The sequence below is a fragment of the Mauremys mutica genome, chromosome 6 (genome assembly GCF_020497125.1).
Source record: "Mauremys mutica isolate MM-2020 ecotype Southern chromosome 6, ASM2049712v1, whole genome shotgun sequence".
NCBI classification, from domain to species: Eukaryota; Metazoa; Chordata; order Testudines; family Geoemydidae; genus Mauremys; species Mauremys mutica.
The window spans coordinates 459,778-478,890 of NC_059077.1; the positions used below are offsets into that span (position 1 = coordinate 459,778).

Sequence of the window (19,113 nt, forward strand, 5' to 3'; positions counted from 1 at the left end):
GGGAGGGCAGGAGTGCAACCCCCGGAGGTGTGTGCACGGAGCAGCTCTTAGCCGGGGGCTCGGGTTCAGCTCAGCAGGTGGAGCAGGGCCACTGGAGGAGGCGCTGCAGCTAAGTGTGAGCACCCGGGGAGGCGCAGGTCCAGGGAGCGGCCCCGAGGGGAGGCGCTAGTCCAGGGTATCTAGGGGAATGGCTGTGGGGTTTGGGGTCTGGCGAGTACCCAGCTGATGGGACAGGTGCTGCAGGGGATGGGGCAGGGTCCAGGTGAGCACAGGGGCACTTTAGGGCCAGGATTTAGGGAGCTGTCTGGGAGACGGGTGTGGGTGATGCTGGAGAAGGACCCACATGTTCAAATGTGACTCGAGTCAGGCCCTGCCTTGGAGCAAGGGCTGGTCCCTGCCCAGAGCAGGCTTCAGAGCTGGGACTGCACCCGTGTGGGGATGGGGATGGGGGTGGGCGAGGCAGGGATGTGGGAGCCCAGTGTCTGCTACGTGCTGGCTACAGCCTGTTCTATTGCTATGCCTGGGAGTGGGGTGCTGCCTGCGAGCTGAGGGGGGAGGGGGAGGGCCATGGTGGCAGCCCTGCCCTGGGCACTTTGGTCTCACCCCTCTCCCCGCAGTCTGAGGGGAGATGGGGAAGGCCCCAGGCTTGGAACCCACAGGCCAGACCCGGCCCCGGGGAGAATGAATATTGGGCTGGTGGCAGGAGAACCTCCCAAGCAGCAGGACCCTCCCAGTGGGGCCCCCATAGCAGTGATGGGCCAACGCTGGGGCTGGTGCTGAGAGCAGAGTCTGCTGCTCCGTCCCTGCTTCCTCGGCTGAGAGCAGCCAGCTGGGGGCTCCAGGGGCAGCACAGGCCCAGCTGCCTGACAGGGAGTGAAATTCAGGCCCTGCTCTGCTAAAACCAAACAGCTGCTGCGTCTTCTGGTGGGCGTGAGACCCAGCTGCCGGTGTCAGGGGCAGGTGTTACTGCTGCTGCAGCCACCTGCTCAGTTCCCCAGGAAAACTGTGTCATGGGGATGCTTGTGGGACCAGCCCACTCCTGCTGCCCTGCTCTCACCCTTAGGCCAGGCCTGTTCCCTGGGGCTGGCGCTGCCCAGCAGGCCTCACCCTCCCCATCACACCAAAGCCTGCTGGTGCCCCTCACCCTGCTTCCCAGGGATCTCCCTGTCCTGGAGGACTTACTCCTGCCCAGCTCCCCGGGGCACTTCCCACTCCTCGCTGCAGCTCCCCGGTTCAGTGACATCTGCACGTCACCCTTCACTTCCAGACTACTCCCAACTCTGCCCAGCTGCCTCCCTTCTCCAGTCATTGCAGATTGGCCATGGTGTCCTGCCTCTGCTGGACCCTGCTGGGCCCACTGAGCTTTTCAGAGGGGAAGGTTTATAATGAGGCACATTGAGCACTGAAGGGTCTGAAAACTGCCACCCCCATGCTTTGGTTCTAAAACCAGTGGGGAGGGAGGATGCCCCCAGCAGAGAGGAGTGTCCGGGCGAGGCCCCTGGGGTCTCCCCTGGCAGCCCGGGGAGAGCGGACGCAGCTGAGTTGTGGCCACTGATGCAGACCAAAGAAGCAGGAAAGCCAGTTTTATTGATGAAGAATCCTTTGCAAGGAGCCGTCCCGTTCCCCACCCAGGAGTGGCAGGGCAGCCGCTTTCCCGTTCATGTTTAACAGTGGAAGCTCAGAGTATCAAAATAAGAGGTGAGAGAAGCCTCAGCGAGTGCGGGGGGAGGGTCAGGGTCCCAGAGCGGAGGAGGGGTGGGGGATGCAGGGCTCCGGGGCCCAGGGCAGGAGGTGCTGGGGGAGGGGGGTTAGTGGCTGGGGGAGCAGGCGAGTTCAATACTTCAGAAATTCAACACTACAAAAATACTGGAGCTCTCGGACGCACGACGCAGGCACTTGGGAACGAGGAGCAGCAGGGGGTGCTGGCTGGGGGCTGCTCCAGGGGCAGGCAGGTCCCTGCAGGTAGGAGGCACAATGGGGCAGGGGGCAAACCTAGAGATTAACCCCTCGCACCCTGGAGCAGAGGCACTGGGCGACAGGGAAGGCGCAGCCAGCAATAAGGCATCAGAGGTGAGGGTGGGTTGGTGAAAGAGTCACCAGGGAAGCAGTTTCTGTCCCCCCCATTGCACGACTGGCCCCAGGGCGGAGCCGGGTGAGAACCGTCTCCAAGCTCGACGGCCAGAGACGTGGAACCCACAAGGCACAAAGGAAAATGCCTGAAAGGTGTGTGGGGGGAGGGGCAGCCCCAGGCCCACGGGGCTCGAGGCAGCTGCATAGGTGAGCCCCAGCCCAGGCCTGCAGAGCTCCAGCCTCCTCGCACCCCACGGAGCAGAGCGTAGAAGTGTGTGCCCGTGGCGCGCTGGCTGTGCGGTGAAGCAGAGTTGCTGGTGCAGCACCCGCTGGGGGCAGCGGTGGGCAGTGTCAGATCAGTCCCCAGTGCGCTGGGCAGCAGGCGAGTCTGGGTGATCCAGGCAATCCCTGCTCAGGGCAGGCCTGTATTAAATAGGAGGCGGCAGCAGCAGTCTCTGTGGTGAGAGGGGGTGGGCAGGCTCAGCTCATGGCCACGCTCCCCTCAGTTCTGCCCCTCGTCCCGCAGCTCCGAGGGCAGGAACTTGTACTGCTGCTGCCGGATCATGGCGAGCTTCTTCCGGGCCTCCTCCAGCTCCCGCTCCTTCCGCAGCATCTCCTCCTGCGCTGCAATGATCTGCCAGGGAGAGACTCAGGTGAGAGCCTGCCCTGCCCACGGGTCCTGGAGCCCTGCGAGCACCAGCTGGGGCCTGCCATCCCCCAGGTTACGGACAGCTGGCGTCGGCCATGCTAGAGAGGTGTGAATGTTGGCTCGCAGCGAACCAGCTCCAGCCGAGGGCAGCAGGCTGGACTCTTATTCCATCATCCTGACTCTAGCGTCAGATCCAGGGCTATGCAGCATTCCCAGGTTTACGCTGAACCTCTGACTCCCCCACCCATCCCCATGCATGGGGACAAACATACATTCCATGTCCTGGCCATCCTGTAAGAGCTGAGATGTGGGACTCTCCCCGCGGGCCCCGCAGAGCCGCCTCCTGGGCCGGGGGTCTCTCCCCGCGGGCCCCGCAGAGCTGGCCTTTGTTCTGTAGCTACCACGAATATCCAGCTACAACAGTCACTGCTAACACTCTGGCAGGGATATTAAACCTCATGCTCAGGGCTGGAGCCAAACTCGAATGGTCAGAGCCCAGGAGGAGGCTTGATGTGGGACAGATTATCCTACTGCAGGCTTCTTGCACCCGCCTCTGAAGTGTCTGGTGCTGCTGCTCCAGGCACAACAGGACCCTGGGCCGCACCCTGTCTTGCACTTGATGTGACGAACTGGGAATGTTCTTAATGTTTCCCCTGAATACTGTGCGGGGGCCTCAGTTTCTGGCCGACCCTCTGTCTCCTGGCAACTAATGGTCTGGGCCCTTCCCCCCTGCAAGGGGATGCTAAAGGTATTGGAAACAAAGAGGTCAGGTGACCTCCTGGCCTGGGAAAGAGACAAAGGCCAGAGAGGAGGGGCTGGAGGGGGTTTCAGTTTGGGGCTGGCTGGGGACGAGGAGTGAGGGCAGACGTGGGGGTCTGGCTCACTGCCCCCCAGAATGGACCCGGCCGAGGGGTCCGGTTCTCTGTACCTACAAGCTCTGTTTTAGACCCTGTTCCTGTCATCGAATAAACCTCTGTGTCACTGGCTGGCTGAGAGTCACGTCTGACTGCGAAGTGGGGGGGCAGGACCCTTTGGCCCCCCCAGGACCCAGCCTGGGCAGACTCACTGGGGGAAGCGCACGGAGGGGCAGGGGATGCTGAATGCTCCAAGGAGAGACCCAGGAGGTGAAGTCGTGGGAGCTTCTTGCCCTGGAGACAGGCTGCTCCGAGGGAGAGGAGGCTCCCCAGAGTCCTGACTGGCTTGGTGGGGAGCAGTTCCAGAGCATCGCCCGGGGGCTCTGTGACACTTGGCAATTCCTGTCCTGACATCCAATGCCATGTCTCAACCCAGCCCCATTCTCAGCACACCCCGGGGGCGCAGGCAGCGTCTCACCGCAGCAGAGAAGTTTCCAAGGGGGAAGGCAGAGGTTTGAGCAGCTCTTGGCCCTGAGGCTGCGAGGGAAGCACATTTTCTGGCTGTATCCACCTAACTAAGCAGCAGTAACAGAGTTAAGGGATAAGGTAGAGTTGTCGTTAGGTTTCAGGGGCAACACTCCCTGGAAGGAAGGGGCATTTCCCCTGCTCAGAGCTGCTGTTTCAAGCTGCCTGCAGCCTCCAGGCGTGACCTCCTGCTCCTCACCTGCGCGATTCCCCCGACCATCTTCTCCTTCACCACCACCGTCTCGTTCTCCTGGTCCTGGAAGGCGGCTGCTTTCTGGGCTGCCTTCACCAGGTGGTCCGATGCCCTCTTCACGGCGTTGCCAGCGGCCTGGGCAGAGAGAAAGGGAAGGTGGCGCAGACTCAGCAAGGGGCGAGGTTCTGTCACCTGCGAGTGGGCAGCCACCACCTAGGATGGCCATAGCAGGGCTTACTGGGCTCCAGGGCTGGCAGGGGCTCCAGGCATCCATTAGGGGCATAGGACCTGTGCTGGTGGCTGAGGGCGGGGGCAGCCGGTGGGATGTCGTAACTGCAGGGGGTAGGGGAGGCCAGGCTGGGGACTCCCTGCAAGCGCAGGGTCAGGGCACAAGGTGGTGGCCTGGGTGCAGGGGGCTGCAGCCGTGAAGGTGACTCTGCTCTCGTGCCCGCACCCTCGAGCTGCGGGTCGTGTAGGTGCAATGGAGCTGCCGGGGATTCCTGTACGTGGCCAGCAGTGCAGAGGCAGCAGAAATGCTGCTTAGGGCCCAGGGAGGGATGGACCCAGAACCCAAGCCAGGCAGAGCCGGGCCCGCAGTTGGGGCAGGGCAGGACAAGACAAAGGCCTCTGTACCCTGGGAGCGGGCTGGGGTGACAGGGCTGCCAAGAAGGCCTCTGAGCCGGACGACAGGCACCCCGAGTCCCAGCGCCAGGGCCCCGCCGCCGAGCCAGGGCCCCGCCGCCCCTTAACTCCCCGTGCCCCAGCGCCAGGGCCCCGCTGGCCCTTCACTCCTCGAGCGCCAGGGCCAGGGCCCCACTACCCCTTAACTCCTCGAGCACCAGGTCCCCGCCGCCCCTTAACTCCTCGAGCACCAGGTCCCCGCCGCCCCTTAACTCCTTGAGCGTCAGGTCCCTGCCGCCCCTTAACTCCCCGTGCCCCAGCGCCAGGGCCCCGCCGCCCCTTAACTCCCCGAGTCCCAGCGCCAGGGCCCCACTGCCCCTTCACTCCTCGTGCCGGGCCCCGCTGGCCCTTAACTCTCTGAGCCCCAGAGCCAGGGCCCCACTGCCCCTTAACTCCTCATGCACCAGGGCCAGGGCCCCGCCGCCCCTTAACTCCTCGAGCGCCAGAGCCAGGGCCCCGCTGGCCCTTCACTCCCCGAGTCCCAGCGCCAGGGCCCCGCCGCCCCTTAACTCCCCGTGCCCCAGCGCCAGGGCCCCGCTGCCCCTTAACTCCCCGTGCCCCAGCGCCAGGGCCCCGCCGGCCCTTCACTCCCCGTGCCCCAGCGCCAGGGCCCCACTACCCCGTAACTCCTCGAGCACCAGGTCCCCGCCGCCCCTTAACTCCTCGAGCACCAGGTCCCTGCCGCCCCTTAACTCCCCGTGCCCCAGCGCCAGGGCCCCGCCGGCCCTTCGCTCCCCGTGCCCCAGCGCCAGGAGCTGCCTGTGAGCAAGCCCCCCGGTAGCCTTGCAAGCGCCAGAGCCAGGGGTCTCACTCACCCTCCCCAGTAAACCCCTCGTGTGCCAGAGCCTGTGTCCTCCCCCTCACAGCTAACCTTTCCAGTGCCAAAGCCTGAGGGTTTGCACCCCTCCCCGAGTTAGCCTCGCATCCTATGCTTGCTGGAGCAGAAGTGCTCCCAATTCACCCAGTCGTCATTAACACTTAGGGCCCCAGTGTGGGGTAAAGCAGGTGTCCCCCCAGCACTGATAACCCTGGAGTCCGTACCATGGAGCAGGTGATCCCGCGCAGCCCAGTGCAGCTGGGAAGGGAACTGTTCTCAGTTGCTGGCAGCAGCCTTGGGTTTGCTGCCCTGGGGGTGTTAATTCCCCCAGGATGAATCGTGCCTTATAAATACATGGGCAGGCCGGGTTACAGGGCGGCAGGGCTGATATTTCACACCCCACTCCTGGGGCGAGGCACAAGACCCTGACAGAGTGGGGAGCTCCACTCACCCCATACCCTGCGGTGGGAAGGGCCCCGCCAGCCCCAGGACGCCAGCCCCATCCTGTGCTGCGCATGCGCCCCAGCTCCGGAGAGCACCCCCTGCTGTCCCTAGAGGAGCCAGCCTCCCCAACCCGACCCAGGGACTCACCTGCAGCCGCTTCATGGACTCAGAGTCTTGGTCAGCCTTCACCTTACAGGCCACCAGGAGCTGCGCTGTGGAGGCGGCCACCTGCTTGGCGGAGGAGATGAGTTTCTCCTCGCTGGCATGGCCCTGCACCGCTGCGTTCGCAGCCTCACACAGGTTGTTGGTGGCAGCAGCCACCATGCGGGCCTGGCAGGGAGAAGGAGATGGGGTGAGTGGGGAGGGGCCTGAAAGGGCGAGGTCTTGGGGGAGGAGGGGAGAGCAAGGAAGGGGCGGGGCATGTGGAAGGGTGTGGTCCTGCGGGGCGGGGCGGGGATGGGGCACATGGAAGGGCGGGGCACGTGGGGGGGCACAGTCCTGGGGAGGTACATGGAAGGGCAAGGCCTGGGGGGAGGGGGGGAAGCGTGGAGGGCAGGGCGTGTGGAGGGGGCCAGGAGGGAAGGCGATGGCCAGGATGGGGAGCAGATGGGAGGAAGAGAGAGGAGCGACCTCTGTGCCCTGCTGCAGCTGGTGTGAGGAAGGAAGAAAGGGGAGCGAGGGGCAGGATCTCATGGGAAGAGGCTCCCTACAGAGAGGGGGACGGCCCCCCCAGTCCCAGGGAGGGAGTGCATCAAGCAGAGAGGAACCTTCCCCCCACCCTGGGGCAGGGCCTGTACTAAAGGGCCTTTGATACTCACAGCTGAAATGAGCCCCTGGGACCACTGGCCGTCGTCCACTGCATTGGCGGGGATGGCACCCACCTGCGGGAGCAAGGACAGGGTGAGCGAGCCCTGCTGTGCCTGGCCCCCCGCCAGCCCTGGTAATGGCACAGGGCCCAGCGAGCGGCTGCAGGGAGCTGTAGCCCTTCTCTGGCCCTGGCCCTGGCCCCAGGACCCCAAGGGCATGGCAGCCCTGGGCCTTCTCCTGCTCTCCAGAGCATCCAGCACCCAGGGAGGGGTCCCTCTGCGGCAGGGCACTGCACAGCTGCCTGCCCCCTCCCACCGAAGGCAATGGGCCTGGACAGCGACTCAGAGCCAGACGCTCCAAGGCCAGATGGGACCATTGTGAGCATCTTGTCTGATCTGGATACCACAGGGCCCTGGGACCGGTCCGACCCCCTCCTGCCCGGCACAGGGCCTGGGACCGGTCCGACCTCCCCCTGCCCGGCACAGGGCCTGGGACCGGTCCGACCTCCCCCTGCCCGGCACAGGGCCTGGGACCGGTCCGACCTCCCCCTGCCCGGCACAGGGCCTGGGACTGGTCTGACGTCTTGCACGGCAAGGGCCCCTTATAGAGCTTCCTTGGATTAATTTCTGCTTCAAGGCCAAGGCCAGGGCTTGAACAAGAACAGATTCTTTAGAAAAACACCCAACCTTCATTTCAACAGTTTCCAGTGACGGAGAATCCACCACAGCCCGGGGGTAAGTTGTTCCAGTGGTAACTACCCACACTGGCACCTTATTGCTGGCTTCTACTTCCATCCACTAAATCTTTTGTCTGCTAGACTGAAGAGCCCTTTGTGACACCCTGGCACTCCCTTATTCAACACTTTCAGATCATTAGGACATGTTTTGCACAAACTATGCCTTGTGAGGCATCATTCTAAAAGCCTTGATCTGCTAGACAGTAATACCTCATTGGATTGTATGTGCCATCATCGTATGTGAAGTTATGAAGTTTGGCTATGTATGTGTTACTGAAACATGTTGTGAGGTTGAAAACACCCACAAGCAGCCTTTCAGATATAACAGTAAAAAGGCCAAACAATGTTAATGGCTTAAAGGTGAATGGTGTAAAAATATACTTAGGAAGGCCATAAAAGAATTTGAAGAACAGCTAGCCAAAGACTCAAAAAATAATAGCAAAATTTTTTTTAAGTGCATCAGAAGCAGGAACTGTACTCAGAAAACCCAAAACAATGTAAAACTTTAGAGCCTACAAGTCCAGTCAGTCCTACTTCTTGTTCAGCCAAATGCTAAGACAAATAAGCTTGTTTAATGCTGCCCGCTTCCTATCTATAATGTCATCTGAAAGTGAGAACAGGCGTTTGCATGACACTTTTGTAGCTGGCATTGCAAGGTATTTACATGCCAGATATGCTAAACATTTGTAAGCCCCTTCATGCTTCAGCCACCATTCCAGAGGACATGCTTCCATGCTGATGACGCTCGTTAAAAAAATAATGCGTTAATTAAATTTGTGACTGAACTCCTTGGGGGAGAATTGTATTTCTCCTGCTCTGTTTCACCCGCATTCTGCCATATATTTCATGTTATAGGATGATGACCCAGCACATGTTGTTCATTTTAAGAACACTTTCACTGCAAATCTGACAAAAGAATGTGAGATTTCTAAAGATGCTACAGCCCTCGACCCAAGGTATAAGAATCTGAAGTGCCTTCCAAAATCTGAGAGGGACGAGGTGTGGAGCAAGCTTTCAGAAGTCTTAAAAGAGCAACACTCTGATGCGGAAACTATAAAACTGAACTACCAAAAAAAGAAAATCAACCTTCTGCTGGTGGCATCTGACTCAGATGATGAAAATGGACATACGTCGGTCCGCACTGCTTTGGATCATTATCAAGCAGAAACCGTCACAGACATAGATGCATGTCCTTTGGAAGGGTGGTTGAAGCATCAAGGGACATATGAATCCGTAGTGCATCTGGCATGTAAATATCTTGTGATGCTGGCTACAACAGTGCCAGGCAAATGCCTGTTGTCACTTTCAGGTGACATTGTAAACAAGAAGCAGGCAGTATTATCTCCTGCAAATGTGAACAAACTTGTTTGTCTGAGCGACTGGCTGAATGAGAAGTAGGACGGAGTGGACTTGTAGGCACTAAAGTTTTACATTGTTTTATTTTTGAATGCAGGGTTTTTTTGTACATAATTCTACATTTTTAAGTTCAACTTTCACGATAAAGAGATTGCAGCACATTACTTTATTAGGTAAACTGAAAAATGCTTTATCTTCTGTTTTTTACTGTGCAAATATTTGTAATAAAAAATAATATAAAGCACTGTACACTTTGCATTCTGTGTGGTAATTGAAATCAATATATTTGAAAATGTAGAAAACATCCAAAAATATATAAATGGTATTCTGTTATTCTTTAACAATGCAATTAATCATGCAATTAACTGCAATTAATGTTTTTAATTGCACGATTAATCGAGATTAATTTTTTTAATCACTTGACATACCTAGTAATAAGTCACCAGGACCAGACGGTATTCACCCAAGAGTTCTAAAGGAACTCAAATGTGCAACTGCAGAACTACTAAGTTAGTTTGTAACCTAACATTTAAATCGGCTTCTATACCAAATGACTGGAGGATAGCTAATGTGATGACAATTTTTAAAAAGGGCTCCAGAGGTGATCCTGGCAATTACAGGCTGGAAAGCCTGATCTCAGTACCGAGCAAACTGGTTGAAACCATAGTAAAGAACAGAATTGTCAGAAAGATAGATGAACATAATTTGTTGGGGAAGAATCAACATTGTTTTTGTAAAGGGAAATCAAGCCTCACCAATCTACTAGAATTCTTTGAGGGAGTCAACAAACATGTGGACAAGGGGGATCCAGTGGATATAGTGTACTTAGATTTTCGAAATGCCTTTGACAAGGTCCCTCACCAAAGGCTCTTAAGCAAAGTAAGCTGCCACGGGATAAGAGGGAAGGTTCTCTCATGGATTGGTAACTGGTTAAAAGACAGGAAACAAAGGGCAGGAATAAATGGTCAGTTTTCAGAATGGAGAGAGGTAAATAGTGGTGTCCCCCAGGGGTCTGTACTGGGACCAGTCCTATTCAGCATATTCATAAATGATCTGGAGAAAGGGGTAAACAGTGAGGTGGCAAAATTTATAGATGATACAAAACTACTCAAGATAGTTAAGTCCCAGGTAGACTGTGATGAGCTACAAAAGGATCTCTCAAAACTGGGTGACAGGATAACAAAATGGCAGGTGAAATTCAATGTTGATAAATGCAAAGCAATGCACATTGGAAAACATAATCCCAACTATTCATATAAAATGATGGGATCTAAATTAGCTGTTACCACTCAAGAAAGATCTTGGAGTCACTGTGGATAGTTCTCTGAAAACATCCACTCAATATGCAGTGGCAGTCAAAAAAGCAAACAGAATGTTGGGAATCATTAAGAAAGTGATAGATAAAAAGGCAGAAAATATCATATTGCCTCTATATAAATCCCTGGTATGGCCACATCTTGAATACTGCATGCAGATGTGGTCACCCCATCTCAAAAAAAAAATATTGGAATTGGAAAAGGTTCAGAAAAGGGCAACAAAAATGATTAGGGATGTGGACTGGCTTCCATATGAGGAGAGATTAATAAGATTGGGACTTTTCAGCTTGGAAAAGAGACGACTGGAGTGGGGGGGGGAATATGATTGAGGTCTATAAAATCATGACTGGTGTAGAGAAAAAGTATTGTTTACTCCTCCTCATAACACAAGACTAAGGGTCACCAAATGAAATTAATAGGGAGCAGGTTTAAAACAAACAAAAGGAAGTGTTTTTTTCCCACACACTGCACAGTCAACCTGTGGAACTCCTTGCCAGAGGATGTTGTGAAGGCCAAGACTATAACAGGGTTAAAAAAAGAACCAGATACATTCATGGAGGAGAGGTCCATCAATGGCTATTAGCCAGGATGGGCAGGGATGGTGTCCCTAGCCTCTGTTTGCCAGAAGCTGGGAATGGGTGACAGGGTTAGGGTCTTCAGCCACTTTGGCTCACTTGGTGATTAGAATCATAGAATCATAGAATATCAGGGTTGGAAGGGACCTCAGGAGGTCATCTAGTCCAACCCCCTGCTCAAAGCAGGACCAATTCCCAGGTAACCCATTCCAGTGCTTCACCACCCTCCTAGTGAAAAAGTTTTTCCTAATGTCCAACCTAAACCTCCCCCTCTGCAACTTGAGACCATTACTCCTTGTTCTGTCATCTTCTACCACTGAGAACAGTCTAGATCCATCCTCTTTGGAACCCCCTTTCAGGTAGTTGAAAGCAGCTATCAAATCCCCCCTCATTCTTCTCTTCTGCAGACTAAACAATCCCAGTTCCCTCAGCCTCTCCTCATAAGTCATGTGCTCCAGGCCCCTAATCATTTTTGTTGCCCTCCACTGGACTCCCTCCAATTTTTCCACATCCTTCTGGTACTGTGGGGCCCAAAACTGGACACAGTACTCCAGATAAGGCCTCACCAATGTCAAAGAGGGGAATGATCAGGTCCCTCGATCTGCTGGCAATGCCCCTAATTATACAACCCAAAATGCCGTTAGCCTTCTTGGGAACAAGGGCACACTGCTGACTCATATCCAGCTTCCTGTCCACTGTAACCCCTAGGTCCTTTTCTGCAGAACTGCTGCCTAGTGTGACAAAGTTCCTCCTCTACTTTGGTGGGTCCTGCGCTTATTGGCAGATTTGCTCACCTCAGTGATCTTCCCCACAGTCTGGGTCAACTTCTCCTGTATCTGATCAGGAGTTGGGAGGTTTGGGGGGAACCCGGGCCCGCCCTCTACTCCAGGTTCCAGCCCAGGGCCCTGTGGATTGCAGCTGTCTATAGTGCCTCCTGTAACAGCTGCATGACAGCTACACTTCCCTGGGCTACTTCCCCATGGCCTCCTCCAAACACCTTCTTTATCCTCACCACAGGACCTTCCTCCTGGTGTCTGATAACACTTGTACTCCTTAGTCCTCCAGCAGCACACCCTCTCACTCTCAGCTCCTGGTGCCTCTTGCTCCCAGCTCCTCACACGCACTTCCTCTCCTCTGGCTCCCCCTCACCTGACTGGAGTGACCTTCTTTTTAAACCCAGGTGCCCTGATTAGCCTGCCTTGATTGGCTGCAGATGATCTAATCAGCCTGGCTGCCTTAATTGGTTCTAGCAGGTTCCTGATTACTCTAGTGCAGCCCCTGCTCTGGTCACTCAGGGAACAGAAAACTACTCATCCAGTGACCAGTATATTTGCCCTCGACCAGACTCCTGTACATCACTGGTTTGGATCTGTCACACTAGCCATTCGGTCCCTAGTCTATAGCAGTGCATGGGATTCTTCCGTCCTAAATGCAGGACTCTGCACTTGTCCTTGTTGAACCTCATCAGATTTATTTTGGCCCAATCCTCCAATTTGTCTAGGTCCTTCTGTATCCTATCCCTACCTTCCAGCGTATCTACCACTCCTCCCAGTTTAGTGTCATCTGCAAACTTGCTGAGGGTGCAGTCCACGCCATCCTCCAGATCATTAATGAAGATATTGAACAAAACTGGCCCCAGATTACGTGTTATGTTCATTCTCTCTGGGGCACCTGGCACTGGCCACTGTCGGAAGGCAGGATACTGGGCTAGATGGACCTTTGGTCTGACCCAGTATGACCATTCATATGTTCTTATTGAGGAAATACACACACTGACAAGGATTACTTCAGGAACTGCATAAAATAGAAACCTCTCAGAGGCAGCACTACAAAATGGGAACTGTTGACCCAGGTCATAGCAAAAGATCTTTCCAGCAAGTTGGAAAAAGATCTAAAAGGAGGGAATGACACCTGAGGAACAAAGACTGAACTGGGAGAAGTGCTGGTCCCAGGCAGGAAAGAAGGAAGCCTGTTGGTGTAGAAAACCTTGGTGGACTGTTTATACTATGTAACAGGTGAGACGCTGCTTAATTCAAATCCTATCTAGTATATTAGGCTTAGATTGTGGTTTTATTTTATTTCTTATGGTATTCTACTTTGATCTGTTTGATCACTTCAAAGCTCTCTTTCTGTAGCTAATAAATCTCTCTTATATTTTACCTAAAACACTGTGTGTTGTTTGAAGTGCAAAAGGGATAAATCTCAGCTCACAAAGAAGAGCTAGTGCACATCCACTTTCTTTTGTAGAAGTGTTGGACTGGGTAATAAATTCATGCTGGTCGGGTTTTGGCCAGAGCAGGACGGTACAGCTCTGGGGTCCTAGGCTGAAGAGCTGGGGGGTATCTTGTGGGTTCATGAGTAGCTGGCTGGAGCATTCATGAACACAGCTGGGTGGGGTCTGTGACAGTGTACCCCATAAGGCTTTACGGCGGGGGGTGCTTATAATGTATGATGTAACTGGAATAGGGTTTTGCTACATATGCCACGTAACTCATCTATGTAAAGGTTATGATCTACGGGTTACGTTCATCCTAGTTGTATGCAGGCACCATTTGTGTGTTCAAAGTTATGAACATTGGCTGTATACTTGTTCTAACTTAAGGCTACTTAGAAATCAAGCATTTGGTCACTTCTTGGGAAAGGAATGTGCAAGTTAAGTGCTCAATCAGGAAGCACTTAACAGACAAAAGAGCCTGGACGTCCACATAAGAAGTCTACCTGAGGACCTTCAAAGTAGCATGTGGGTAATGGCTGCTACCTGCAAGTCCTGAGTCATGCATGGGCATGTGACTTGCCCATGATTCCAAATTTCCATTTTGTGACTGGATTCTACACAGGGGGAGGGAGCGGTGTCTACCCGGAAGAGAAAGTCTATTTAAACCCTTGGGAGACCCCTCCACTTGGTCTTCAGCTGGCTAAAGAGGGAGCCTCTCCACCCCCCAGGTACTCGAAGGAAACTGGAACAAAGGGCAGTGACTGCAGGGGTGTGAGTGATTGCTGGACCCAGGCTAAAAGGAGATTAGTCTGTAAAAGGGAGCATTCTGGAACTGGTGAGGATATTATCTGTATTCAGTTTGATTAGAAATAGATTTGCGCATTTTTTATTTTATTTTGCTTGGTGACTTACTTTGTTCTGTCTGTTACTACTTGGAACCACTTAAATCCAACTTTCTGTATTTAATACAATCACTTTTTACTTATTAACTAACTCAGAGTATGTGTTACTACATGGGGGAGCAAACAGCTGTGTATATCTCTCTATCAGTGTTCTAGAGGGTGAACAATTTATGAGTTTACCCTGCATAAGCTTTATACAGGGTAAAACAGATTTATTTGGGTTTAGACCCCATTGGGAGTTGGGCATCTGGGTGCTAAAGACAAGCATAGTTCTGTGAGCTGCTTTCACCTGCAGCTTTGGGGCAAGTAATTCAGACCCTGAGTCTTTGTTGGAGCAGACGGGAGTGTCTGGCTCAGCAAGACAGGGTGCTGGAGTCCTGAGCTGGCAGGGAAGGCAGGGGCAGAAGTAGTCTTGGCACATCAGTTAGCAGCTCCCAGGGGGGTTTCTGTGATATAACCCGTCACAGGGTCTCTGCTTGTGGATGTTGGTGAGAGCCCAAGCTTGGAGGACTTTGCAGTTTGTCACAATGTTACAGTGCAAGAGGGAACCCAGATTGGTAAAACAGAGGGATCAGTTATATCCAAGTTCCAGATGGCCTGGGGGGACCTGCCACACCCTCTATTATCAAATAGATGTTCTTCCTGGAGGTATTGACCCACTGTGGGTAAGTCACCCCATAACCTTGTTGAGAGGCTAAACAGACTGAGCTCTCTGAGCAGGTCTTCTATTCCTCTGATCATTCGCGTGGCTCTTCTCTGAGCCCTCTGCAGTTTGTCAACATCCTTCTTGAACTGTGGGCACCAGAGCTGGGCACAGGACCAGTACTGGTCTCACCAGTGCTGTGTGCAGAGGGAAAATTCCCTCCCTGCTGCCCGGTTTGTATACCCAAGGACCGCACTAACCCTTCATGCCCCAGCACCGTGCTGTGATTGTGCTTGGAGAGGACGTTTGTGCAATACCCAGAGTGGGGCTCAGAGCCTGGCCCGGCTCCGCCAGTAGCAAGTGCCACAGCTCTCATGGCCTCTTCCCTGCCCGGCGGCGTTACCTTTCCTTGAGCCACCAGCTCTCTCTGAGCCGCTGAGGCTGCCTTCACCAGGGCACTGGTTGCAGCAGCGATGGATTTCGCAGCCTCCAAGATTTGCTCCTCAAAGTTGAGACTCTCGTCCGCCTGCTGCAGATGGAGACAGAGGGTGTGAGCCCTGGTGGGAGAGGAGGGGAGCACCAGGGACAGGTGGGAGGAGAGCTGTGCTGAGAAGTGGTAGGGGACAACACAGATGGATGGAGGGGAACCTGGGAGAAGGAACAGACAGCATTGTGACCCAGGGAGGGAGCCCTGTGGTGCCGGGGGAGAGGGCAGCAGGAGCGAGTGACACTGGAGAGCTGTCCCTGGGGAGGGGGTTCAGCCCAGCTCTCCCCGCAGTGAAGGCCTTGGAGCCACAGACATTGACGGGGGAGCCCTTGGCCTGATCAGGGCACAGCAGCCTCCAAGGGCCTGGCAGGAACTGGTGAGGCCCCAGGACCAGATAGATCCTGGTCTGCCAAGCCAGGTGCAGGTGGGGGCAGGGCAGCCGTACCTTGGGTTTGGCCCTTGGCTTCAGCTGCTCCAGTTTCTTGGCTGCAGCCTCAATGGCAGCTGCTGCTCCCAGCAGCTCATTCTCAGCAATGACCGTGGGATCCTCTGGGTCGACCCACTCAGTCCCTGTGGTGGATACAACCAAGACGTGGGACTGAGAAACCATTCCTGAGAACACAAGCCAGACCCCGCAGCACCAGGGGCTGGCGATAGGACCCCAGAATCCTGGCTCCCAGCCCCCCCGCTCTAACCCACTAGATCCCACAGCCCTCCCAGAGCTGGGGAGAGAATCACAGGAACATAACAATGGCCACACTGGGTCAGACCAAAGGCCCATCCAGCCCAGTGTCCTGTCTGCCGACAGTGGCCAGTGCCAGGTGCCCCAGAGGGAATGAACAGAACAGAGAATCATCAAGTGATCCATCCCCTGTTGTCCATTCCCAGCTTCTGGCAAACAGAGGCTAGGGACACCAACCCTGCCCAGCCTGCCTAATAGCCATTGATGGACCTATCATTCAAGGTGTAGAGGCTAATGCTTCAGGGGAGGGATAGCTCAGTAGTTTGAACATTGGCCTGCTAAACCCAGGGTTGTGAGTTCAATCCTTGAGGGGGCCACTTAGGGATCTGGGGCAAAATCAGCACTTGGTCCTGCTAGTGAAGGCAGGGGGCTGGACTCAATGACCTTTCAGGGTCCCTTCCAGCTCTATGAGATAGGTATATCTCCATGAACTTATCTAGTTCTTTATTGAACCCACTTATACTTTTGGCCTTCCCAACATCGCCTGGCAAAGAGTTCCACAGTTGACAGTGTGTTGTGTGAAGAAATACTTCCTTATGTTTGTTTTAAACCTGTTGTCTATAAATTTCATTTGGTGACCCCTAGTTCTTGTGTTACAACACTTCCTCCACAAAATTCATGATTTTATAGACCTTAATCATATCTCCCCTTAGCTGTATTTTTTCCAAGCTGAACAGTCATATCGATCCTCATATGGAAGCTGTTCCATACCCTTAATAATTTTTGTTGCCCTTTTCTGTAACTTTTCCAGTTCCAATATATCTTTTTTTGAGATGGGGCGACCACATCTGTATGCAGTATTCAAGATGTGGGCATACCATGGATTTATATAGGGGCAATATGATATTTCCTGTCTTATTATCTATCCCTTTCTTAAGGATTCCCAACATTCTGTTCGCTTTTTTGACTGCCACTGCACATTGAGTGGATGTTTTCAGAGAACTATCCACAAGGACTCCAAGATCTTTCTTGAGTGGTAACAGCTAATTTAGATCCCATCACTTTCTATGGATAGTTGGGATGATGTTTTCCAATGTGCATTACTTTACATTTGTCAACACTGAATTTCATCTGCCATTTTGTTGCCCAGTCACCCAGTTTTGAGAGATCCCTTTGGACTCTGCAGTCAGCTTTAGATTTAACTATCTTGAGTAATTTTGTATCTGCAAATTTTTCCACCTCATTTATGAATACACTGAACAGCTCAAGTCCAAGTACAGATATCTGAGACATCCCACTGTGACGCTGTACTCCATAAGGCTTTATGGAAATATGCTTATGAATGTATATATGACATAACTGGAATATGTTTAATGCTACATATGCCATGTAACATATCTCTGTAAAGGTTATGATCTACTGAATCTATTCATCCTATTTATGTGCATGTGTCGTTGTTGTACCCCACGTTATGAATACTGGCCGTGTACTTGTTTAATTTGAAGTAGCCTCAGTGAAGCAGTTGTCAGCTTCCTGAGGAAAGACTATTCTCAGTAAGTGCCCAACCAAGAAGCCCTTAAGCCAACAATGAAGTTGGAGACACCAGTCCACATCTAAGCTTTCCCAGGAATGTGGCTTGGCTGGTAAGGAACTCAGTCATGCATGGACATGTGACTTGCTCATGTGACTCCAAAACGCCATTTTGTAGCTGGATTCTACACAGGGGGAGGGAGTCTCCACCCACAAGAGAAAGTCTATTTAAACCCCGGGGAGACCCCTCCATTTTGTCTTCAGCTGGCTCAAGAGAGAGCCTCTCCACCCCCAAACGATGCCTGAAAGAAACTAGGACAAAGGACAGTAACTACAGGCGGTGAGAGTGATTGCTGGGCCTAGACCAGAAGGAGACTAGTCTGCAAAAGAAAGCTTACTGGAACACCTCTGAGGGTGAGGTTTTATCTGTATTCAGTTTTCCTACTGTACTAGGCATAGACTTGCGTGTTTTATTTTATTTTGCTTGGTAATTCATTTTGTTCTGTCTGTTACTACTTGGAACCACTTAAATCCTACTTTCTATATTTAATAAAACCACTTTTTACTTATTATTTAACCCAGAGTATGTATTAATACCGGGGGGTGGGGGAGGAGGACAGCTGTGCATATCCCTCTATCAGTGTTATAGAGGGCAAACAATTTATGAGTTTACCCTGCATAAGCTTTATACCGGGTAAAACTGATTTATTTGGGGTTTGGACCCCATTGAGAGTTGGACATCTGAGTGTTAAAGACAGGAACACTTCTTAAGCTGCTTTCAGTTAAGCTTGCAGTTTGTGGGTCTGTGTTTGTGGCTGACAAGTGTGTCTGGCACAACCAGGCAGGGCTCCCAAGCTAGCAGGAAAGCAGGGGCAGAAGTAGTCTTGGCGCACTGTTGGCAGCCCCAAGGGGGTTTCTGTGATCCAACCCATCACACCCACAATTAACCTTTTGCCGTTGTGAAAACTGACCATTTATTCCTACCCTTTGTTTCCTGTCTTTTAAGCAGTCACTGGGCTTAAACTGCAGCAAGGGAGATTTAGGTTGGACATTAGGAAAAAGTTCCTAACTGTCAGGGTGGTTAAACACTGGAATAAATTGCCTAGAGAGGTTGTGGAATCTCCATCTCTGGAGATATTTAAGAGTAGGTTAGATAAATGTCTATCAGGGATGGTCTAGACAGTATTTGGTCCTGCCATGAGGGCAGGGGACTGGACTCGATGACCTCTCAAGGTCCCTTCCAGTCCTAGAATCTAAATCCATGAGAGGACCTTCCCTCTTACCCCATGACAGCTTCCTTTGCGTAAGAGCTTTTGTCAAAGGCTTTCTGAAAGTCCAAATGACACTATCATCAACTGGATCACCTTTGTCCATGTTTGTTTGACCCCCTCAAAGAATTCTAATAGATTGGTGAGGCATGACTTCCCTTTACAAAAGCCGGGTTGACTCTTCCCCAACATATTGTGTTAATCTATGTGCCTGATAATTCTGTTCTTTACTGTAGTTTCAGCCAATTTGCCTGGTACTGAAGTCAGGCTTACTGGCCTGTAATTGCCGGGATTGACTCTGGAGTCTTTTTTAAAAATTGGTGCCACATTAGCTATCTCCCAGTCATTTGGTACAGAGGCTGA

General features: G+C 53.0%; 1 protein-coding gene across 3 annotated transcripts in view; it reads right to left on the reverse strand.

Moving 5' to 3' along the window:
- Positions 1-1,552: 1,552 nt before the first annotated feature.
- TLN1 (talin 1) overlaps positions 1,553-19,113 on the reverse strand; it is a 171,285-nt gene continuing 153,724 nt past the window's right edge. For all 3 annotated transcript variants that reach the window (XM_045020456.1, XM_045020455.1, XM_045020457.1), the window contains 6 exons: positions 15,716-15,840; positions 15,187-15,312; positions 7,052-7,114; positions 6,381-6,563; positions 4,298-4,426; positions 1,553-2,704 (listed from right to left, as the gene is read on the reverse strand). In XM_045020456.1, the coding sequence (XP_044876391.1) occupies positions 2,573-2,704; positions 4,298-4,426; positions 6,381-6,563; positions 7,052-7,114; positions 15,187-15,312; positions 15,716-15,840 (758 nt within the window). In that variant the 3' untranslated portion in view covers positions 1,553-2,572. The remainder of the gene's footprint in view (positions 2,705-4,297; positions 4,427-6,380; positions 6,564-7,051; positions 7,115-15,186; positions 15,313-15,715; positions 15,841-19,113) is intronic.